The 25,310-nt window shown below is 37.2% G+C and overlaps 2 protein-coding genes across 2 annotated transcripts in view; both read right to left on the bottom strand.

Moving 5' to 3' along the window:
• Positions 1-25,310, bottom strand: part of LOC117322779 (thyroid adenoma-associated protein homolog) — a 119,942-nt gene that overhangs the window by 82,156 nt on the left and 12,476 nt on the right. Inside the window, exons 16-27 of the mRNA XM_033877719.1 lie at positions 16,791-16,946; positions 15,663-15,773; positions 14,374-14,485; positions 13,976-14,103; positions 13,446-13,816; positions 11,988-12,133; positions 11,318-11,526; positions 10,050-10,159; positions 9,426-9,558; positions 9,022-9,141; positions 4,663-4,785; positions 4,369-4,466 (exon numbers count right to left, since the gene is read on the bottom strand). Coding sequence (XP_033733610.1) covers positions 4,369-4,466; positions 4,663-4,785; positions 9,022-9,141; positions 9,426-9,558; positions 10,050-10,159; positions 11,318-11,526; positions 11,988-12,133; positions 13,446-13,816; positions 13,976-14,103; positions 14,374-14,485; positions 15,663-15,773; positions 16,791-16,946 — 1,817 coding nt within the window. The remainder of the gene's footprint in view (positions 1-4,368; positions 4,467-4,662; positions 4,786-9,021; positions 9,142-9,425; positions 9,559-10,049; positions 10,160-11,317; positions 11,527-11,987; positions 12,134-13,445; positions 13,817-13,975; positions 14,104-14,373; positions 14,486-15,662; positions 15,774-16,790; positions 16,947-25,310) is intronic.
• Positions 454-3,324, bottom strand: LOC117324330 (regulator of G-protein signaling loco-like). The gene is made up of 2 exons (XM_033880123.1): positions 1,602-3,324; positions 454-1,306 (listed from the first exon to the last, which is right to left on the bottom strand). The coding sequence occupies exons 1-2, from the start codon at positions 2,667-2,669 to the stop codon at positions 734-736; spliced, it is 1,641 nt and encodes a 546-aa protein (XP_033736014.1). The 5' UTR covers positions 2,670-3,324; the 3' UTR covers positions 454-733.

Here is a 25,310-nt window from a genome sequence, read left to right as displayed (position 1 = left end):
TTATATAATAAATATTAATTCATGTTATAAAAATCTTCTATCCAAATAAAACCCATAATAAATGATCAACCTATTTTAGATTGTTTCATGTATGAAGAAAGTGTAATCAAGAGCAATTAAAATGTGTGACAATAAAGTAAATGCTAAATGTGTATGATCATAGTACCATAAAGTTACTGCTAAATGTGTATGATTATAGTACTATAAAGTTACTGCTAAATGCGTATGATTATAGTACCATAAGGTTACTGCTAAATGCGTATGATTATAGTACCATAAAGTTACTGCTAAATGTGTATGATCATAGTACCATAAAGTTACTAGACACAAGCTGGTCAGATGAGATGATTTTGTCTACAGAGAACAAGATTTCTTGAGTCCCATTGTTAAAAATACACAAAGAAAATATATAATTTCATGGATTCATTTTTATTATTATTTCATAAAGCAGTACATTTAAAATAAGTTACTGTACATAGTTAGCACATTAACAGCTGATGTAGCACTAATATTCTACATAACTTGGTATGGAGCACATCCAGTTTGTACCGTCTATAGTCATACTAAACTTTCTATAAAGTTTTCGTTATATAATTGTCATATCACAGTTTGTACTGTCTATAGCCCACTAAACTTTCTCTAAAGTTTTCGTTATATAATTGTTGTATCACAGTTTGTACCATCTATTGCCATACTAAACTTTCTGTTAAGTTTCCGTTATATAATTGTCGTATCACACATCACTCTCCAGTAGTGTTTTAACCTCAGTTTCACTGTTTTTATTGTCCTTCCTCCCCGAGATAAAACCTACGATGGAGGATCTTCGTTTGTTCACCACTGGTACAATCTCCTGTTTAAGAAGCAGACGGCGATTGTCTATGGTCGACACGTTAGCTTCAAGGTTGATATCTAGCATCCTCCTGTGTCCTGACAGTTGGACACACACCTGATATAACTTTACACCGTGTTTCCTGAGGACAGGTTCCAACACCTCTCCGATGGAACGATGAGGCTTTGTCTTTACTCCAATGGATTTTCCGTTCGGAAGTTCGACACAAAACATTACACGCCTGTTAATCACGATCTCTTGTGATGCCAGCGTGGAGATGTCTTCTGTGAGGTTCAAAGACTTTGCTGACCCAGCAAGGAAAACGTCAATCGCTTTGAAAGGGATGCTCCGTTTGGTACAAAGTCGTCCTAGCACTGTTTCGATGGTCTGACCTGGCTTAGCACTAACCACAGTCGTCGAACCATCTGGTAAGATCACTCGGCAGAAATGGTAATCATCTTTGATATCACTGGTATCCTGGGAAAACAAGAACAAAAATTAGATTATATTATCAACTTAGGTTTAATGGAACCTGTTTTTATAACCAAAAAAAACCCAGGAAATAGTATGTTTTAATTTCAAGGAGAGAAAGAAATACCACCAGTAAGTAATAAACTTGTATATTGATTGTTTACAAATGTCTTAAAAAGTCTCATTGATATTAGCAGGTATTGAAACTGATATACGGTATACTACATATACAATCATTACATAGCCCTGCCACCTTATCATCTTAATTCATTCAAAAGTTAACCCTATACATTATGCTCACCTCTTTGTTGTTGGCCTTCATTTCCTTGTGAATGGTTTCAAGGTCAATAGCCAGTCCAGGTCGTGTTGAGGTCACACTGTTGACAGAATCCGAGGAGACGGAGATACAACGATGAGTCTTCAGATCGGAGTCGGAGATTGTTTTGTTTCCTGGAACACTGCAGTTATTTTTCTTCAGATCTGAATCAGATTTTGCTTTAATGGCTTGTTTCATTTGTTTCTGTTTCCATGGCAACAGTGACAAGCGTCCCTTTCCTTTTGTCATCCTTTTCTTATCTCTTTGTTCTTTGTTACCCAGAATCCCCCTAAAGTCATCCTTAGGAAGACCGAGAGGTTCATTGTTCATCTCGCGCATCAGATATGTTTTGTACAACTCAGATTTGAGAAATCTTCGATAACTGTCTGTTTTCATAAGCCTGTATACATCCTGCTGCGGTTGATCGAACATTGATGGACTAGGATTAAGAAGTTCAGACTCGACCTGCTGTCTGGTAGTATGATCAACATTCACAGCCTCAATGGCAATCTCCGATATGTACTTGCTATAAATGTCTTTAGCTGCAGCTTTCATCTGATCAGGATCACAAATGCTCTTGTATTGTTCACAAGTCCTCCAAAAAAGAATATTTTCCTCACTGAATTCTTTTCTGAGAAATTCTGTGAAAACTGAGACACCAGCAACACATTGCAGTAGTTTATCAAAGGAGACTGCCCACGATGATATGTATCCAACAGTCTCCTCGTCACTGTCATGGCTGTAAATATCATCCTCGCTACATGTCGTGGAAAGGCGATTACAGGTTTCTATCTCGATGGCTGCCAGGGACTGATGTAAATCCGACAGACAACTAGCGTTATTTTTAGCCAGTTTCTTCAGCTGTATGTGTTCTGAACTCTTCCTTCGTCTGTTGTTTCGCTTCTTTAAGACATTATTAAACTGGTCAACTCTTTCAATAGAAGCTCCTGTTAATCCTGGGTTAAGGGTGATGTCCAGTACACACTTGGCACTGATGGACTTGCGGCGTTTAAACACACCACCACCTGAACTAAATGTTATGTCCAAATACATGTTTCTAGCTCTAACTGTAGATAGTTTGTATTATAATCACCAATGTCCTTACTGTTTGAAATCTCATCTGATACTGACCATTTTTACCTGGATCAACTTATATACATCCTGGTCAAGTTTTGGCCAGTGGTCACTCACTTTGACACAAGCACACTCAGACCATAAATTGTAATCAGGTATTTTGGATTTTTAAAAAATGATTTACAGAAGAATTACAGGTAAACATTAGAACAATAAGAACAGGTAACAATTAAATGTTCCTGTCTGGTGCTTAGCCAATCAGAGCTCAGGTAAGTCCAGAACTAGTGAACTGAACCAATCAGGACACAGCTTTGATTAGCCTGGTGGCATGTGTCAGCTTCAGGCTGAACTGGTGTGGAGACCTGGGACAGACTAACAGTGGTTATGTACAGGTAAGCTGATTATCTCGGGGATCTAGTAGTGTTCTCACACCTGTGGCTACCTGTCCTTATCTGCTACTGAACATGCTATTTGACATGTATGTACCAATTAATGTGTTAATCAGTTGCAATCACACTGTTAAATCATGTTGTAGATCAGGACGACCATAACTTAATCTTGTTGGCAAGTTGTTTGTTTATCACAGCAAATTGATCATTTTGCTTTTAAAGTAGAAAAATATTATCTTAACTTTTACTACTGTAAAGGTATAAAGGATGCATATAAAGATAGAATAAAAATAGTTCTTGATGTAAAAAATATAAGGATTTTAAAATATCTAAATTAAACATTCTAATTTTCACTTAATATTGAAAAAAATTATCAAAAGTTGTATATTAAGAAAATGCATTTATCAAATCTTAATTAAAAAGCAGTAATCTAAATTTTGATTAGAATATAGTAGTAATATATTAGTATATGTGATCAATAAATATCACTATAAACTTGTTGAACAACTGTATCAAAGTTTGAAATCAATCAACAGATATTATTGAATAAAGGATTTTTTTTATTTCAATTTTGATTCCTAACAAAAACAGATAGTAATTAGATGATTCAAGCAAAAATATAATTTTACTGTTAGTACCATATTACACTGTTAATTTAGATGTTTATAAATATTCAATTTGTATAAAGAATATTTGTTTATTTCAACATTGTTATGCAGGATCCTTACTATGAAAGTCACACAAGCTAGAACTCTCTGCCACAACCAAGTATCTGTTGTAGATCAAAACCTGATCAAATCAGACCAGTATCAATCTTTGTGAAAATTCGTTCACACTGGGATGATTATGTCATTATCATTCAGGACATGTCTAAACATTTACAAACAAGGTTTCAATTTTTTTTTCAATTTATTTATGTATACATATTTCAAATTGAATAACAAGGATACAAATCTGATGAATTAAAAATAAAAACTTATTAGATTTACTATAGACTCAGATGAATCATCATCTCTATACATTGTTACAATGACAGGAAGGCGACACAATAGCACCTGCTGCCCTAAGTAATTAATCTATCTTTAATTGTCTAATTACCAGGTAAACCTGACCTTACCCATGTCTCTACCTGTATACTAACTCTGTGGACTTGTGTAGCCCGAGGACAGACATATACAGATCATTCAGTGTTGGAAAAAATGCCTCCAGGATTTTTATCAAAATAAAACAAAAAAGAATGAGTTATTAATATGTACTATTAATTTGTACACAGACTGTAGCTAACTTACCAGTTTTTCTTGGACACACTTCCCTCGTCCTTACTTCTCTTGACACCGAACACACGAGTCATTAGAGCACTAAGTAGAAGAGTGGCAGAGTTCCGCACCTAACAGTGAATGGAAAGTAAAACAGTGATTTTAAAGGTTAATATTGTCATTAATATTGATTTAATGTTCTTAAAATATATCATTATAAAAGTTAATAAATTAAAGTACTGTATCAATAAAATACAACATTTTATGATGTTTCAGTTTTCGATACTAAAATGTACTGAATTATACTTAACAAAATTACGGACTTACAGCCCAAAATGGATTCTGGAAGCCCAATATGGCCGCTCGCAGGCCATCAGCTACAAAAGGAGCCACATCATCAGCAAGTCTTGTGTCACGATACAGCGACCTCAGCGTGTTCAAAGCATGCACCTACAAATTATACATACATAAGTTTAATTAAGATATTATTGTCATAAGTTTTTATCTATACTGATCATGTTTAATTAAGACATTATTGTCATAAGTTTTTATCTATACTGATCATGTTTAATTAAGATAAAAATGAAGGCTACCTAATTAACAAACTTTCTTATATCATTTTCAGATATTTCCTCAAAGTGGCAAATATTGATTTTCTCAGTGTCACTCCCGATATTATATTATAGATATTTCCTCAAAGTGACAAACTTTGATAATTGGCTCAGTGTCAGGTCTGATTTCCAATTTTTGAATTAATTTGAGATGGTATAAAATTTTGACAGATTTTGGGAGATCTTTGTTGAGTAGGTGTTAAACCTGTAATAGTGTATCAGTCAACCATTGTCACCTGATGTAAACTACCTAGTGACAGAGTTAGGTAAGCCATCTCGCCACCCCAAGCCTGATGTCAGTCAGAGAACCACCAGTTACCTGTTACTAGAATGTTTATTCAGGTAAATACACATTAATAAAACATATCCCAGATATATTGTATCACAGCAATGCCGTGTACAAAAAATTAGCAATCAACACACTGTACTACATAATTATAATAAATTAACTTTATATCTAAAGGATTTTGTTAAATAGAACAGTTTCTTCAGAATAATTCTGGAGAAAGAAACCCAACTTATTATTTTCAGGTGCCCTTTCCTTGGATAACCCATAAAAGCCTAAGGCTTATTTCTAATGGAGTATAAGATTTATTTTTCATATATAAATTTGAGACTAAATGTATTATTGTGATAAGTTGTAATTAAATTGATACTGAGATAGTTCTAAATATGTTGTCTTTTAATTAAAAGTAGTTGAGATCAATTCTACTAATGTGATATGCTGTTTTAATTGATTAATAGTGACTCGTATGTCATCATTTGACTGGATATCAATTCCTTTTTAATGTACTAGATATTATGAATTAATAAGTGACTCTTAAATAAAATAATCTATAATGATAATATGTAGGTTCTCCAAAGATTCATATCAGTTCATGAAATGACAGAATAATCAATAAGTACCACTAAAACATATAAAACCATTGTAAGTATCTAAACTAGAACACAGTAATCTATTGATGCTGAGAAGTTAATTCTTCATTTAAAAACATAAATATATGTTCAATGTAGAATTTTGTTTGTTTTTATTTTCAATTTAATTAGGACACTCATAATTACACAGTAATTTCATGGTTATAAATCTGGTAGTCAGGAGTATAGGTTTTTGTTTGTTTTTATTTATAATTATACAGTTGTCATGGTTATAAATCTGGTTGTCAGGAGTGTAGATTTTTGTTTGTTTTTATTTATAAACACACAGTTGTCATGGTTATAAATCTGGTTGTCAGGAGTATAGATTTTTGTTTGTTTTTATTTATAAACACACAGTTGTCATGGTTATAAATCTGGTTGTCAGGAGTATAGATTTTTGTTTGTTTTTATTTATAATTACACAGTTATTTCACGGTTATCAATCTGGATGTAAGGAGTATAGAATTTTGTTAGTTTTTATTTATAATTACACAGTTATTTCATGGTTATAAATCTGGTTGTCAGGAGTATATAATTTTGATATCCGATCCATACCTGGTACACGACATATTTTGACCATACCCAAATCATATTGTTTATAACAGAGAAGAGATAATAAGATCAACACTCGTTTTAACTATACTTTGTTGGTGAAGGTATTGTTTTATTTTCCCTGCATTAGTCGACTGTTTGTAACTAAAGAACTATTAGTCTAATTAAAGGTTACCATAATGATACCTTCAATAAGCCTCTCTCATGTGTAAATATGACTGCACACTCACAGCAGGAAGTAGGACTTAATCTCTATCGGACAGTCTCTTTTGTTATCCTGGAATCCTGACACAGTGAAATCCGTTGAGAGAAATTAAAATGATGTATTTGAACATGTTGTAAAGAGATTGATAAAGCATATCCCCAGAGATTGATAAACATATCCACAGAGATTGATAAACATATCCCCAGAGACTGATAAAACATATCCCCAGAGATTGATAAAACATATCCACAGATATTGATAAACATATCCACAGAGATTGATAAACATATCCACAGAGATTGATAAACATATCCACAGAGATTGATAAACATATCCACAGAGATTGATAAAACATATCCACAGAGATTGATAAACATATCCCCAGATATTGATAAAACATATCCCCAGAGATAGATAAAACATATCCCCAGAGATTGATAAACATATCCCCAGAGATTGATAAACATATCCCCAGAGATAGATAAAACATATCCACAGAGATTGATAAAACATATCCCCAGAGATAGATAAAACATATCCCCAGAGATTGATAAAACATATCCCCAGAGATTGATAAACATATCCCCAGAGATAGATAAAACATATCCACAGAGATTGATAAACATATCCCCAGATATTGATAAAACATATCCCCAGAGATAGATAAAACTTTCCCCAGATATTGATAAAACATATCCCCAGAGATTGATAAACATATCCCCAGAGATTGATAAAACATATCCCCAGAGATTGATAAAACATATCCCCAGAGCTTGACAACAGAATAAATGACTGGAATATTGCATTTTTTCCTGTTTTGGCCATCGACACTGGAGTACGATAGGTACATGAGTACACATTTTTGAACCCATGTTTTCGTCAAAACAGAACCACATGCAGGTACTTGTAATAACTCTAGTTATAAACTCATCACAAACAGAACTAAACAGACAATTTAAACACATTACATGTATTACGATGGGATATATCTACACATGTGTATCATAAAAAGAGTGTGAATAGGCCTGTCTCACACAGTTCAAACATTCTCTAACTTAGATCTGTATTAGACATCCCCTATTATATAACAATGGTTTGGTACACAGGTGACCTTTATTAATGGTTTGGTAAACAGACGACCTTAATTAATGGTTTGGTACACAGGTGACCTTAATTAATGGTTTGGTACACAGGTGACATTGATTAATGGTTTGGTATACAGGTGACATTGATTAATGGTTTGGTATACAGGTGACCTTTATTAATGGTTTGGAACACAGGTGACCTTAATTAATGGTTTGGTACACAGGTGACCTTTATTAATGGTTTGGTATACAGACGACCTTAATTAATGGTTTGGTATACAGACGACCTTAATTAATGGTTTGGTATACAGTGACCTTAATTAATGGTTTGGTACACAGGTGACCTTAATTAATGGTTTGGTATACAGATGACCTTTATTAATGGTTTGGTACACAGGTGACCTTTATTAATGGTTTGGTACACAGGTGACCTTTATTAATGGTTTGGTATACAGATTACCTTTAATAATGGTTTGGTACACAGGTGACCTTAATTAATGGTTTGGTATAAAGATGACCTTAATTAATGGTTTGGTACACAGGTGACCTTAATTAATGGTTTGGTACACAGGTGACCTTTATTAATGGTTTGGTACACAGGTGACCTTTATTAATGGTTTGGTACACAGGTGACCTTTATTAATGGTTTGGTACACAGGTGACCTTTATTAATGGTTTGGTACACAGGTGACCTTAATTAATGGTTTGATATACAGGTGACCTTAATTAATGGTTTGGTATACAGGTGACCTTTATTAATGGTTTGGTACACAGGTGACCTTTATTAATGGTTTGGTACACAGGTGACCTTTATTAATGGTTTGGTACACAGGTGACCTTAATTAATGGTTTGGTATACAGATGACCTTTATTAATGGTTTGGTACACAGGTGACCTTTATTAATGGTTTGGTACACAGGTGACCTTTATTAATGGTTTGGTACACAGGTGACCTTTATTAATGGTTTGGTATACAGATGACCTTTATTAAAGGTTTGGTATACAGATGACCTTTATTAATGGTTCGGTACACAGGTGACCTTAATTAATGGTTTGGTATACAGATGCCCTTAATTAATGGTTTGGTACACAGTTGACCTTAATCAATGGTTTGGTATACAGATGACCTTTATTACTGCCCCTTATTGTCTAACAGCGCCATCTGTAGGAGATTTATCATACCTGTGGATTAGAGGCCGACTCCTGCCCCTTATTGTCTATCAGCGCCATCTGTAGGAGATTTATCATACCTGTGGATTAGAGGCCGACTCCTGCCCCTTATTGTCTAACAGCGCCATCTGTAGGAGATATATCATACCTGTGGATTGGAGGCCGACTCCTGTCCCTTATTGTTTAACAGTGCCATCTGTAGGAGATCAGTCATGGCCTGTTTAAAGCACGGTCTCCCTGTACTGATAGGCTCTGTGGTCACTAACGTCTGTAAGATAAAACAGCCTGTCAGGTATAATGAAATGACCACTTTTTATTCAATGTCTGTATCTTACCTATGTGGAAATGTACTGATTATCATTTTAGAACAAAAAAATATTCGCTGGAACTTTCTTTTATTACTTGAAAATATTACAAGTTCTTTGTGGTTCAAAATTCTAAGAATAATGTATTATAAAACAGATGATTGTCAAGTCATTGTAATAAATTTGTTGAATTCATTTTTAAGGGTTTAAGGTTCAGATCTGTGTTATCCAAATGTTTGAACTAGACCTGTATGTAGAAGGGCACCCCAGCACTCCGACGAGTAGAACACAGCTTAGATTCCGGGTCATCTGCTTGGATGTCAGCCATGACTTCCTGTAGCCATCTCCGTGGTAACTCGTGTAACTCCTGGATATCACTTCTGTAGAGATGAATAGCTGAATATTAATCTCAATAGAAAATCAAAGATAAAAGATAAACTTTATAGCATTTCAGAAATGTTTTTTTTTGTTATTACTACAATAGAATAAGAAAGAATGAGAGTTTGAATATATTTAAGAGATGATGGTTATATTTATTCCAATAAACACTGTTGTCATAACATCAATAGTCCTTCAGATGGTCACTGTTATATTTATTCCAATAAACACCGTTGTCATAGCATCAATAGTCCTTCAGATGGTCACTGTTTTATAATTCACATTCAAAATTCTTCTAGCTGAAATCAGGTCCTCGACTATAATTACTGAAGAGAATTACCTCAATTTATGGCTATCATACATCTTATTCGGTGTAAAAGTTAATGAAACATCTAGTCCTTATCTTAACATTGTTTGAAGCTAAAATGATTCATTGATTCAAAAATTCCTTAAAACGATTATATGGACTATGAATTTAAATTGATACACAAACCTCCAGAGCATATCGGCCATCTTAACAAAGCCTGCATAAGCCAGCTCAAACGCGCCCCTATGTACTGATTCCAGCAGCTGTTTCTTGAAGTAGTCCCCCATCACCAGTATCTGGAAAAATTATAACACTTATACAGATGTGTCTGGGTAACGCCGTCCATTTACTGAAGAAACATCGGTGAAAGTCCCAGTTATTTTAAGTATAAATTAAAATGTATGTACTTTTATAAAAACAATGAAATCAGACATCATTTCTTATAATCTTTTGTTGTTTCTTTGTTTCAGATACAATCATATAACGCCAATTGCGACAAAAGTTACCTTATATGATATCATCAGGTCAGTGGGGGTCACAGGATAAGGGTCGAGATCTGACCACATGACTTTTCCAGATTTGGTTTAGTTTATTTTGTTTAACGTCCTATTAACAGCCAGGATAATTTAAGGACGTGCCAAGTTTTAGAGGTAGAGGAAAGCTGGAGTGACCTACAGTCAATACCAGGCAACTGCCCCATGTGGGTTTCGAACTTGTAACCCAGAGGTGGAGCGCTAGTGATAAAGTGTTGGGACACCTTAACCACTCGGCCACTGTAGCCCCTCTTCTACTGTGCATCATCCCGACTGACTTTTCCAGGTCAGTGTGGGTCAGAGGATGGGGTGGTGATCTGATCACATGACATTCCCAGGTCAGTGTGGGGGTCAGAGGATGGGTTGGTGATCTGATCACATGACATTCTCAGGTCAGTGTGGGTCAGAGGATGGGGTGGTGATCTGATCACATGACATTCCCAGGTCAGTGGGAGTCAGAGGATGGGTTGGTGATCAGATCACATGATATTCCCAGGTCAGTGGGAGTCAGAGGATGGGTTGGTGATCTGATCACATGACATTCCCAGGTCAGTGTGGGTCAGAGGATGGGGTGGTGATCTGATCTCATGACATTCCCAGGTCAGTGTGGGTCAGAGGATGGGGTGGTGATCTGATCACATGACATTCCCAGGTCAGTGTGGGTCAGAGGATGGGGTGGTGATCTGATCTCATGACATTCCCAGGTCAGTGTGGGTCAGAGGATGGGGTGGTGATCTGATCACATGACATTCCCAGGTCAGTGTGGGGGTCAGAGGATGGGGTGGTGATCTGATCACATGACTTTTCCAGGTCAGTGTGGGGGTCAGAGGATGGGGTGGTGATCTGATCACATGACTTTTCCAGGACAGGTATGTGGAAGGGCTTCAGAATTGGAAAGGGTTCAGACATCAGTCTGCTTACCTGATCACAGGTTAAGAGTCCCCCAGGGTCAGACCTCTGGGGGTCAGAGATGGGCGTTGCCAGATTGAGCTGCCCCAGTAGGAGGGAAACCTCCTTGATGTTTCTCCAGCAGCAGACCACAAGGTACTCCGGCATCAGCATCACCGTCTCCTTACTCCGCTCAGCGTCCTTCAGACTGTCTGGGTCGATTAGAGTGTCCAGATCCAGGCCTGAAACAAGGAATACCTGTTGATTATGACAGACTGTCTGGGTCGATTAGAGTGTTCAGATCCAGGCCTGTAACAAGGAATACCTGTTGATTATAACAGACTGTCTGGGTCGATTAGAGTCCAGATCCAGGCCTGAAACAAGGAATACCTGTTGATTATGACAGACTGTCAGGGTCGATTAGAGTCCAGATCCAGGCCTGAAACAAGGAATACCTGTTGATTATGACAGACTGTCTGGGTCGATTAGAGTGTCCAGATCCAGGCCTGAAACAAGGAATACCTGTTGATTATGACAGACTGTCTAAAATGTACTGCCTGTGTATCCTCTATGTTGACCTTAAAAGACTTGATCAGATTCAAATATTTCTATGCTCTAACAAATCTTTCTGTTTTGAATATTTTTCTATTTGTCACATCTTAACTTGGGTAACCTGTCTATCAAAATAAGGAAGAAAGTTTACCACCAATGGCCTCGACTGGAACATTGCCCTCTGGTGATGTGTTATGGACAACAGGGGAGACAATCTCGGAGATTTCCAGACAGGTAGTGATAAGGTTCTGTATGAAGGACTGCCAGTAAGGAAGGCACTGGTCCTGTGGAAGGTTCCTGCAAAGAAGAAAATGAGGTCAATTTTTATAACATCCATAATTACACAATTAATTTATATTTACAGAAAAAGGTACTTAAAAAAATTAGGAATATAATGTTCCAATTCTTTCTTTTTTTAATATTTAAATTATTTAGTTGTCATATTAGCCCTATATACATCAGGATGTGTCTTTAAAGTATTCCAATTCATCAGAATTGTTATTGACATCAGAATTTACACCCAGCCATGTAGATAACTAGAATTGTTACTGACATCAGAATTTACACCCAGCCATGTAGAACATTGGAATTGTTACTGACATCAGAATTTACACCCAGCCGTGTAGAACATTGGAATTGTTACTGACATCAGAATTTACACCAAGCCGTGTAGAACATTGGAATTGTTACTGACATCAGAATTTAAACCCAGCCATGTAGATAACTAGAATTGTTACTGACATCAGAATTTACACCCAGCCATGTAGAACATTGGAAATGTTACTGACATAAGAATTTACACCCAGCCATGTAAAACACTAGAAATGTTACTGACATTAGAATTTACACCCAGCCATGTAAAACACTAGAAATGTTACTGACATTAGAATTTACACCCAGCCATGTAAAACACTAGAAATGTTACTGACATCAGAATTTACACCCAGCCATGTAGAACACTGGAATGATTACTGACATCAGAATTTACACCCAGCCATGTAGAACATTGGAATTGTTACTGACATCAGAATTTACACCCAGCCATGTAGAACATTGGAATTGTTACTGACATCAGAATTTACACCCAGCCTTGTAGAACACTGGAATTGTTACTGACATCAGAATTTACACCCAGTCATGTAGATAACTAGAATTGTTACTGACATCAGAATTTACACCCAGCCATGTAAAACACTAGAAATGTTACTGACATTAGAATTTACACCCAGCCATGTAAAACACTAGAAATGTTACTGACATCAGAATTTACACCCAGCCATGTAAAACACTAGAAATGTTACTGACATCAGAATTTACACCCAGCCATATAAAACACTAGAAATGTTACTGACATCAGAATTTACACCCAGCCATGTAGAACATTGGAATTGTTACTGACATCAGAATTTACACCCAGTCATGTAGATAACTAGAATTGTTACTGACATCAGAATTTACACCCAGCTGTGTAGAACACTGGAATTGTTACTGACATCAGAATTTACACCCAGCTGTGTAGAACACTGGAATTGTTACTGACATCAGAATTTACACCCAGCCATGTAGAACACTGGAATGATTACTGACAAAACATTTAATGTAACCTTACTTCAATGCCACATCAAACAGGATGTATCTGATGCAGTGCAGGGTGGGATACAACGGCCGATTGGCAGCAGCCATGATCAGGCTTCCCTTGGCAACCTCCTTCTGATCCTGCAGGTAAGATAATAGTATCCATAGCAACAGCAGACTCCGTCCTGATTGGTTGTTATCCACTGAAGGCAGACAGAATGTTTCCATCTGTTTTGTTAGGAAGAGTTTTGCCTGATAACTGTCTGAGTTTTTCAGAATGTCATAGATTCCCGGTTGAACCAGAAGAACTTTAAAAAGGTATGCAGCTGTGGTACAATCCTGAGGTCGTGTTGATGCTGCCAAGGTCAAGGCCGTATCAAAGAGAGGCTCTAAATGTGAGAGGCCCTGTGGAAAACAATGATTGATGCTATTGTAGTGTATCAAAAGAGGGTATCTTTGAATTATTATTTGTTTGTAAACAAATGTTTCAGAAATGATTAAACAAAAACAATTAAGATGTGTCCTTTGCTTTAATCTTAATTAAGCACTCAAACCAAACATTACCTGTTGGCCCTGACAACAGTACTGCAGAATCTTAGTGGCCTCCATCTTATTCTCCTCGAAGGTGTCAGTGAGACATTCCAGGAGGGACTGTAGGTGTGGGGCACGGACGTAGTCAGTAAAGTCGTCTCCTAGGGTAACAAAGTACGCACGGTATGATGATTATCACAGTACACACTTGGGACACTTAATGTGGACTCTTGGATATGTATACATTTACAAACAAAGGTAGGTACCTTATTTATCCGTTAATAAGTCAACGAGGGCCAACTTGTAAACTTAGCTCAAAGGCAGCAGCTTTTTTTAATTATTGCAGAATGAAATTCAGCTGTAAGTATTTTGACTGAGCTGTTATAGACATGGTTGGGCTGACTATGTTGTCATTGGTTATCAATATTTACCTGTGTGAGAGTTGATGACTAGAGACAGGATAGACAGACAGGTGGTACGGCGGGCGAAGGATGAACCCGACAGACACAGGAACTGGTGTTCTACTAACCAGGCCAAAAAATCCTGAAGAAACATTTTAAACTTCTTTATTAATTTTCAATGACTTTCTGATCATTAAACGACCTTCAAACCTCTTCAGAGATTAGTTACTAGCAGGCATACATCATAAAACACTTAGTATTTACCCGATAACTCTCTAGGGAGACTGTACGAATCCCTCTTTGTATTTACTTGATAACTCCCTAGGGAGACTCTGTACGAATCTCTCTTTGTATTTACCTGATATCTCTCTAGGGAGACTCTGTACGAATCTCTCTTTGTATCTACCTGATAACTCTCTAGGGAGACTCTGTACGAATCCCTCTTTGTATTTACCTGATAACTCTCTAGGGAGACACTGTACGAATCCCACCTGATAACTCTCTAGGGAGACTCTGTACGAATCCCTCTTTGTATTTACCTGATAACTCTCTAGGGAGACTTTCTAGGGAGACTCTGTATGAATCCCTCTTTGTATTTACCTGATAACTCTCTAGGGAGACTCTGTACGAATCCCACTTTGTATTTACCTGATAACTCTCTAGGGAGACTCTGTACGAACCCTCTTTGTATTTACCTGATAACTCTCTAGGGAGACTCTGTACGAATCTCTCTTTGTATTTACCTGATAACTCTCTAGGGAGACTCTGTACGAATCTCTCTTTGTATTTACCTGATAACTCTCTAGGGAGACTCTGTACGAATCTCTCTTTGTATTTACCTGATAACTCTCTAGGGAGACTCTGTACGAATCTCTCTTTGTATTTACCTGATAACTCTCTAGGGAGACTCTGTACGAATACCTCTTTGTATTTACCTGATAACTCTCTAGGGAGACTCTGTACGAATCTCTCTTTGTATTTACCTGATAACTCTCTAGGGAGACTCTGTACAAATCTCTCTTTGTATTTACCTGATAACTCTCTAGGGAGACTCTGTACGAATACCTCTTTGTATTTACCTGATAACTCTCTAGAGAGACTCTGTACGAATACCTCTTTGTATTTACCTGATAACTCTCTAGAGAGACTCTGTACGAATCTCTCTTTGTATTTACCTGATAACTCTCTAGGGAGACTCTGTACGAATCTCTCTTTGTATTTACCTGATAACTCTCTAGGGAGACTCTGTACGAATCTCTCTTTGTATTTACCTGATAGCTCTCTAGGGAGACTCTGTATGAATCCCTCTTTGTATTTACCTGATAACTCCCTAGGGAGACTCTGTACGAATCCCTGATATCCGACTCAGTTTTCTTGTTCTTCATGTTTCTCCGAAGTGTTACCTGACTTTCTTGTAGTCTAGACAACAACTGTAACCAAAACCATAACATTTACTATATCTACATCAACCAACATACATCAATAGATTTCTTACTCAACCTCACACCAGTGTAGCTATGGTACAGATACTTATCCTTAGATGGATCAAGTTTCATGGTTTTATACCAAACGTTGGAGTAGATGATATATTTTGTATTGATTTCATCTGATCAGTGTAAATCAGTCAAAAATGAAGATTTCAATTTACAAACAGAACATGACAAATGTATACATATCTATATCAATTTATAAGTATTCACAAACTTTTAAAAACTCTGATCAAGTTCATTTGTAAAATATTCATATTCTAAAAAGAGATCTACACTTGTACAGAGACATGCATTGATTTACAGATCTATTCTCAAGATGAATTATTTAGTATTCTACCATGTTTGCTATGTAACGCCAGTTTTGATTGGTTTAAAACCATGTATTATTTTCCAATAACCCACGCTCGTGCCAATAATACACGGTCGTGAGTCACGGCTGTTACAATTTAATATATCTAATATTCACCCATTTTATAAAAGGTTACTATAGCCGAGTGGGCTAATGGGTTAGTCTTTCATTAATTTTTTATCACGACGCGAGTTCGAATCCTACGGAGCGCCCCCCTCCCCTCCCTTTTTTTATTTTTTTTTATTTCTTTTTTATTTTCAAAATCAATGCCATGATAGATGCTCTTGATTATTTCATCAACAAATAATGCAATACTCAAGAAATAAATTACAAGGTTTCCCCAGGGTTTCTTTGTCGTTTTTCTATTAGAAAGAGGTCGATCTCAGAACTAAACAGTACATGGTAGAATAGAAATAATCAACTTTGACTCGTGTATTGTTGCAGGATATACAACTCGGACTCGGATATTTTGCAATTTTAATTAATAACTCATTAATTCAATTGCAAAATATCCTCGTCCTCGTTGTATATCCTGCAATAATACACGAATCATCGTTAATTATTTCTTAAATAAGCTATGCTGCAAACAAAAATAAAAGACCACTTGCCTTCTTCAGGTGAGCTAGTAAGTGTTGTCTAAAGGATGGCGATTGGTTGTTCAGGTTCCAAGGTAAGAAATGTTTTAGCAAATCAAATTCAGTTTTACTGATGACCTCAGTTGACCTCTGGTTCTCACAAAGTAGAGCCAATACATCTAGTCTCACCTGTTGTAATCAAACATATTCAAAACAATTATATGTAGTCTCACCTGTTGTAATCAGACATATTCAAAACAATTATATGTTCTAATATACTAGAAACAAGAATTACACATAATTATGTGTCACCTGTACTACTGTGTCGGTAAGTTTTATATGTAATCTCCAAAATTCCTTCAAATTTCAGTAAATTATCAAAAACGAAAAAAAAAAAAATAAATCCACTTCATTGGCACTCTGTATGCATTATAGATAAAGGTAAATATTGATGTAATACAAACCAAATAACAAATATCAGAAAATCACTCATTCTCACAAATCACCTGTATCCCAAAATCATTCTTTCTGAGGAGTGATGAATATAATTCATTCCAACTAAGCTGTTAACTAATTTGTTCCTGTTAATCAACTGGAGTAGCAATTAAGATTTTACATCAATTTCTTAAAATCTAAGGTTTTTAACTAAAACATAACAGCAAAAATTTACATAATCTCTAGGGTTTGTTGAGATGTTCATACTACAATGCAACTATATTCCAGGTCTGGTTGAAATAACATCGATACTTTTTGAGAAACTGAGCTAAAACACAAAACTTTAAAGTCCTGCTTCCCAGGATCCCTAAATTCCAGAGTCACTGGACCATAAATTCTGGAAGGCCATACCCAGTTGGTGGTTTAAGTTGGACTTATACTTTGTGTTGAGATGTCCTCTAGGTAACTATATACCCAGTTGGTGGTTTATGTTGAGATGTCCTCTAGGTAACTATATACCCAGTTGGTGGTTTAAGTTGGACTTATACTGTGTGTTGAGATGTCCTCTAGGTAACTATATACCCAGTTGGTGGTTTATGTTGGGTATACTGTGTGTTGAGATGTCCTCTAGGTAACTATATACCCAGTTGGTGGTTTAAGTTGGACTAATACTTTGTGTTGAGATGTCCTCTAGGTAACTATATACCCAGTTGGTGTTTTAAGTTGGACTTATACTGTGTGTTGGGATGTCCTCTAGGTAACTATATACCCAGTTGGTGGTTTAAGTTGGACTAATACTTTGTGTTGAGATGTCCTCTAGGTAACTATATACCCAGTTGGTGGTTTAAGTTGGACTTATACTGTGTGTTGGGATGTCCTCTAGGTAACTATATACCCAGTTGGTGGTTTAAGTTGAGACTTATACTGTGTGTTGAGATGTCCTCTAGGTAACTATATACCCAGTTGGTGGTTTAAGTTGAGACTAATACTGTGTGTTGAGATGTCCTCTAGGTAACTATATACCCAGTTGGTGGTTTAAGTTGGGTATACTGTGTGTTGAGATGTCCTCTAGGTAACTATATACCCAGTTGGTGGTTTAAGTTGGACTAATACTTTGTGTTGAGATGTCCTCTAGGTAACTATATACCCAGTTGGTGGTTTAAGTTGGACTTATACTGTGTGTTGAGATGTCCTCTAGGTAACTATATACCCAGTTGGTGGTTTAAGTTGGACTTATACTTTAGGTTGAGATGTCCTCTAGGTAACTATATACCCAGTTGGTGGTTTAAGTTGGACTTATACTTTAGGTTGAGATGTCCTCTAGGTAACTATATACCCAGTTGGTGGTTTAAGTTGGACTTAGACTGTGTGTTGAGATGTCCTCTAGGTAACTATATACCCAGTTGGTGGTTAAAGTTGGACTTAGACTGTGTGTTGAGATGTCCTCTAGGTAACTATATACCCAGTTGGTGGTTTAAGTTGAGACTAATACTGTGTGTTGAGATGTCCTCTAGGTAACTATATACCCAGTTGGTGGTTTAAGTTGGACTTATACTGTGTGTTGGGATGTCCTCTAGGTAACTATATACCCAGTTGGTGGTTTAAGTTGAGACTTATACTGTGTGTTGAGATGTCCTCTAGGTAACTATATACCCAGTTGGTGGTTTAAGTTGAGACTAATACTGTGTGTTGAGATGTCCTCTAGGTAACTATATACCCAGTTGGTGGTTTAAGTTGGACTTATAATGTGTGTTGAGATGTCCTCTAGGTAACTATATACCCAGTTGGTGGTTTAAGTTGGGTATACTGTGTGTTGAGATGTCCTCTAGGTAACTATATACCCAGTTGGTGGTTTAAGTTGGACTAATACTGTGTGTTGAGATGTCCTCTAGGTAACTATATACCCAGTTGGTGGTTTAAGTTGGGTATACTGTGTGTTGAGATGTCCTCTAGGTAACTATATACCCAGTTGGTGGTTTAAGTTGGACTAATACTGTGTGTTGAGATGTCCTCTAGGTAACTATATACCCAGTTGGTGGTTTAAGTTGGACTTATACTGTGTGTTGAGATGTCCTCTAGGTAACTATATACCCAGTTGGTGGTTTAAGTTGGACTAATACTGTATGTTGAGATGTCCTCTAGGTAACTATATACCCAGTTGGTGGTTTAAGTTGGACTTATACTGTATGTTGAGATGTCCTCTAGGTAACTATATACCCAGTTGGTGGTTTATGTTGAGATGTCCTCTAGGTAACTATATACCCAGTTGGTGGTTTAAGTTGGGTATACTGTGTGTTGAGATGTCCTCTAGGTAACTATATACCCAGTTGGTGGTTTAAGTTGGACTTATACTGTGTGTTGAGATGTCCTCTAGGTAACTATATACCCAGTTGGTGGTTTAAGTTGGACTTATACTGTGTGTTGGGATGTCCTCTAGGTAACTATATACCCAGTTGGTGGTTTAAGTTGGACTAATACTTTGTGTTGAGATGTCCTCTAGGTAACTATATACCCAGTTGGTGGTTTAAGTTGGGTATACTGTGTGTTGAGATGTCCTCTAGGTAACTATATACCCAGTTGGTGGTTTAAGTTGGACTAATACTGTGTGTTGAGGTGTCCTCTAGGTAACTATATACCCAGTTGGTGGTTTAAGTTGGACATATACTGTGTGTTGAGATGTCCTCTAGGTAACTATATACCCAGTTGGTGGTTTAAGTTGGACTTATACTGTGTGTTGAGATGTCCTCTAGGTAATCTAACTATACCCAGTTGGTGGTTTAAGTTGAGACTTATACTGTGTGTTGAGATGTCCTCTAGGTAACTATATACCCAGTTGGTGGTTTAAGTTGGACTAATACTGTGTGTTGAGGTGTCCTCTAGGTAACTATATACCCAGTTGGTGGTTTAAGTTGGACTTATACTGTGTGTTGGGATGTCCTCTAGGTAACTATATACCCAGTTGGTGGTTTAAGTTGGACTTATACTGTGTGTTGGGATGTCCTCTAGGTAACTATATACCCAGTTGGTGGTTTAAGTTGGACTAATACTGTGTGTTGAGGTGCCCTCTAGGTAACTATATACCCAGTTGGTGGTTTAAGTTGGACTAATACTGTGTGTTGAGATGTCCTCTAGGTAACTATATACCCAGTTGGTGGTTTAAGTTGGACTAATACTGTGTGTTGAGATGTCCTCTAGGTAACTATATACCCAGTTGGTGGTTTAAGTTGGACTAATACTGTGTGTTGAGATGTCCTCTAGGTAACTATATACCCAGTTGGTGGTTTAAGTTGGACTTATACTTTGTGTTGAGATGTCCTCTAGGTAACTATATACCCAGTTGGTGGTTTAAGTTGGGTATACTGTGTGTTGAGATGTCCTCTAGGTAACTATATACCCAGTTGGTGGTTTAAGTTGGGTATACTGTGTGTTGAGATGTCCTCTAGGTAACTATATACCCAGTTGGTGGTTTAAGTTGGACTTATACTGTGTGTTGAGATGTCCTCTAGGTAACTATATACCCAGTTGGTGGTTTAAGTTGGACTTATACTGTGTGTTGGGATGTCCTCTAGGTAACTATATACCCAGTTGGTGGTTTAAGTTGAGACTTATACTGTGTGTTGAGGTGTCCTCTAGGTAACTATATACCCAGTTGGTGGTTTAAGTTGGACTTATACTGTGTGTTGAGGTGTCCTCTAGGTAACTATATACCCAGTTGGTGGTTTAAGTTGGACTTATACTGTGTGTTGGGATGTCCTCTAGGTAACTATATACCCAGTTGGTGGTTTAAGTTGAGACTTATACTGTGTGTTGAGGTGTCCTCTAGGTAACTATATACCCAGTTGGTGGTTTAAGTTGGACTTATACTGTGTGTTGAGGTGTCCTCTAGGTAACTATATACCCAGTTGGTGGTTTAAGTTGGACTTATACTGTGTGTTGGGATGTCCTCTAGGTAACTATATACCCAGTTGGTGGTTTAAGTTGGACTTATACTGTGTGTTGGGATGTCCTCTAGGTAACTATATACCCAGTTGGTGGTTTAAGTTGGACTTATACTGTGTGTTGGGATGTCCTCTAGGTAACTATATACCCAGTTGGTGGTTTAAGTTGGACTTAGACTGTGTGTTGGGATGTTCTCTAGGTAACTATATACCCAGTTGGTGGTTTAAGTTGGACTTATACTGTGTGTTGAGGTGTCCTCTAGGTAACTATATACCCAGTTGGTGGTTTAAGTTGGACTTATACTGTGTGTTGGGATGTCCTCTAGGTAACTATATACCCAGTTGGTGGTTTAAGTTGGACTTATACTGTGTGTTGGGATGTCCTCTAGGTAACTATATACCCAGTTGGTGGTTTATGTTGGACTAATACTGTGTGTTGAGATGTCCTCTAGGTAACTATATACCCAGTTGGTGGTTTAAGTTGGACTTATACTGTGTGTTGGGATGTCCTCTAGGTAACTATATACCCAGTTGGTGGTTTAAGTTGGACTAATACTGTGTGTTGAGATGTCCTCTAGGTAACTATATACCCAGTTGGTGGTTTAAGTTGGGTATACTGGGTGTTGAGATGCCCTCTAGGTAACTACAGTCAAACCTCGATGATTCGAACTTCGTTGATTCGAATTTCTCGCTGTATCGAACTTTTTGCTTGGTCCCGAATTTCCTCACTATATAACGCTACTAATGAACCTATGTATGATTCGAATTTTTATAAATCGAAGTTTTCGATGTATCAAACTTTTTTCATGGTCCGTTAGCAATGATATTATAGATAATTGACATCTCATTATTCGAACAAAAAGTTTACCTGTACTGACCACTGGACAGGTGTTTGTCGTGACTCCCGCGGCAAGAGTTCACACCCCTCCCAAAAATGCCCTGACTGACAATAGGGATAACGATAGCGTGCGTTGTCACTCCCGATCATGGGGTTTATTAATAATCAGACTAAATTGATAGATAAATGGAATATTTAGAAGCCATGGCATTTAATCACTCCGGTAAACCATACCGGTAGTCGTCTCCGCCGCCATTGAAATCAGCGGTTGGTGAGTAAATTTTACGGAACAGTAAAACAAAAGCGGATCAATTTGAAACACAAACAATTAGCGGTGTCTTCACTCATATTCAAAGTGTCACGTTTCAAACTTATACATAAATGTCCATGTTAATCGGTTATTTGTCATTCAAGCATGCATTCTCCAACTGATCGGCATTCCGTATTTTATATGCACATAACGTAAACACATGTGCCTTTAGCAGAAAAAACGTTAACGTAAGTGTGCAATGTACAATTGTTTTATCTATAAGCCGGGATATAAGTGCTTTGTAAAATATACATAGTTTGTTTAATTAAAAAATGCTAAGGTATAATTGATGAAAAGTATTTTTATTTTGTTGGGTTTGGGGTAAATTAACTAAACATTTTGATGTGAGCCTGACAGGCGACGATCAACACGAAGACACCGATCGCGAGGACATGTAACGTTAACAGATATGGTCATTATCAAGAAAATATCGATCTATTGTCAACCATAAATAATTCGAAGTCCCGCTGTTTCGAAGTTTTTCTGTTAGTCCCTTGAACTTCGAAACATCGAAGTTTGACTGTATATACCCAGTTGGTGGTTTAAGTTGGGTATACTGTGTGTTGAGGTGCCCTCTAGGTAACTATATACCCAGTTGGTGGTTTAAGTTGGACTTATACTTTGTGTTGAGGTGTCCTCTAGGTAACTATATACCCAGTTGGTGGTTTAAGTTGGGTATACTGTGTGTTGAGGTGCCCTCTAGGTAACTATATACCCAGTTGGTGGTTTAAGTTGGACTTGTAGTGTGTGTTGGGATGTCCTCTAGGTAACTATATACCCAGTTGGTGGTTTAAGTTGGACTAATACTGTGTGTTGAGATGTCCTCTAGGTAACTATATACCCAGTTGGTGGTTTAAGTTGGACTTATACTGTGTGTTGAGGTGTCCTCTAGGTAACTATATACCCAGTTGGTGGTTTAAGTTGGACTAATACTGTGTGTTGAGATGTCCTCTAGGTAACTATATACCCAGTTGGTGGTTTAAGTTGGACTTATACTGTGTGTTGAGGTGTCCTCTAGGTAACTATATACCCAGTTGGTGGTTTAAGTTGGACTAATACTTTGTGTTGAGATGTCCTCTAGGTAACTATATACCCAGTTGGTGGTTTAAGTTGGACTAATACTGTGTGTTGAGATGTCCTCTAGGTAACTATATACCCAGTTGGTGGTTTAAGTTGGACTTATACTGTGTGTTGAGATGTCCTCTAGGTAACTATATACCCAGTTGGTGGTTTAAGTTGGACTTATACTGTGTGTTGGGATGTCCTCTAGGTAACTATATACCCAGTTGGTGGTTTAAGTTGGACTTATACTGTGTGTTGAGATGTCCTCTAGGTAACTATATACCCAGTTGGTGGTTTAAGTTGGACTTGTAGTGTGTGTTGGGATGTCCTCTAGGTAACTATATACCCAGTTGGTGGTTTAAGTTGGGTATACTGTGTGTTGGGATGTCCTCTAGGTAACTATATACCCAGTTGGTGGTTTATGTTGAGATGTCCTCTAGGTAACTATATACCCAGTTGGTGGTTTAAGTTGAGACTTATACTGTGTGTTGAGATGTCCTCTAGGTAACTATATACCCAGTTGGTGGTTTAAGTTGGGTATACTGTGTGTTGGGATGTCCTCTAGGTAACTATATACCCAGTTGGTGGTTTATGTTGAGATGTCCTCTAGGTAACTATATACCCAGTTGGTGGTTTAAGTTGAGACTTATACTGTGTGTTGAGATGTCCTCTAGGTAACTATATACCCAGTTGGTGGTTTAAGTTGGACTTATACTGTGTGTTGAGATGTCCTCTAGGAAACTATATACCCAGTTGGTGGTTTAAGTTGGACTAATACTGTGTGTTGAGATGTCCTCTAGGTAACTATATACCCAGTTGGTGGTTTAAGTTGGACTTGTAGTGTGTGTTGAGATGTCCTCTAGGTAACTATATACCCAGTTGGTGGTTTAAGTTGAGACTTATACTGTGTGTTGAGATGTCCTCTAGGTAACTATATACCCAGTTGGTGGTTTAAGTTGGACTTATACTGTGTGTTGGGATGTCCTCTAGGTAACTATATACCCAGTTGGTGGTTTAAGTTGGCCTTATACTGTGTGTTGGGATGTCCTCTAGGTAACTATATACCCAGTTGGTGGTTTAAGTTGGGTATACTGTGTGTTGAGGTGTCCTCTAGGTAACTATATACCCAGTTGGTGGTTTAAGTTGAGACTTATACTGTGTGTTGAGATGTCCTCTAGGTAACTATATACCCAGTTGGTGGTTTAAGTTGGGTATACTGTGTGTTGAGGTGTCCTCTAGGTAACTATATACCCAGTTGGTGGTTTAAGTTGGACTAATACTGTGTGTTGAGATGTCCTCTAGGTAACTATATACCCAGTTGGTGGTTTAAGTTGAGACTTATACTGTGTGTTGAGATGTCCTCTAGGTAACTATATACCCAGTTGGTGGTTTAAGTTGGACTAATACTGTGTGTTGGGATGTCCTCTAGGTAACTATATACCCAGTTGGTGGTTTAAGTTGAGACTTATACTGTGTGTTGAGATGTCCTCTAGGTAATCTAACTATACCCAGTTGGTGGTTTAAGTTGCAAATTAATTTGAAAAACACACATTTATTACCAATTTGAACTTTTTTTATTGGGCTCTGCCCCTCTGCCTTTTAAAGGGAATAGTCCATATTATGTAGAAATTGCTCTTTTCCCCTACGGAAATGAGTCCCTCCAACACCTTAGATATAAAATTGGATCTCCTTCACCCATTAATCATTCAGACCAAATTTAATCAAAATCTATCGGGCTATTCAGAACAAATATGTTAAACGGTTTATCTCTATAAATATCTGTTTTGGCAAAATTGGTTCCACTTCACCCCAGGATGTGTTTAACCAAATATGGATAATTTCATTCCTACAGAAAAAAGGATCTCAAAGAATTTGCTTTATTTCCCTCCTCTGAGCCGTGCTTTGAATCCTTATTATTCCTACAGTAAAAGGTCAGGTGAGTTAAAATCATCTAATGATTCTCTTCATCC

The sequence above is a fragment of the Pecten maximus genome, chromosome 3, assembly GCF_902652985.1.
Source record: "Pecten maximus chromosome 3, xPecMax1.1, whole genome shotgun sequence".
NCBI lineage: Eukaryota > Metazoa > Mollusca > Bivalvia > Pectinida > Pectinidae > Pecten > Pecten maximus.
This window is presented reverse-complemented; position numbering and strand designations above follow the sequence as displayed.

Bases quoted from the DNA above. Each gene is read 5' to 3' on its own strand.
- LOC117324330 (XM_033880123.1), bottom strand. From the start codon at position 2,669: ATGTATTTGGACATAACATTTAGTTCAGGTGGTGGTGTGTTTAAACGC. The intron at 1,307-1,601 runs GTGAGCATAATG...TTGTTTTCCCAG, and splicing joins TGAAGGCCAACAACAAAGAG to GATACCAGTGATATCAAAGA.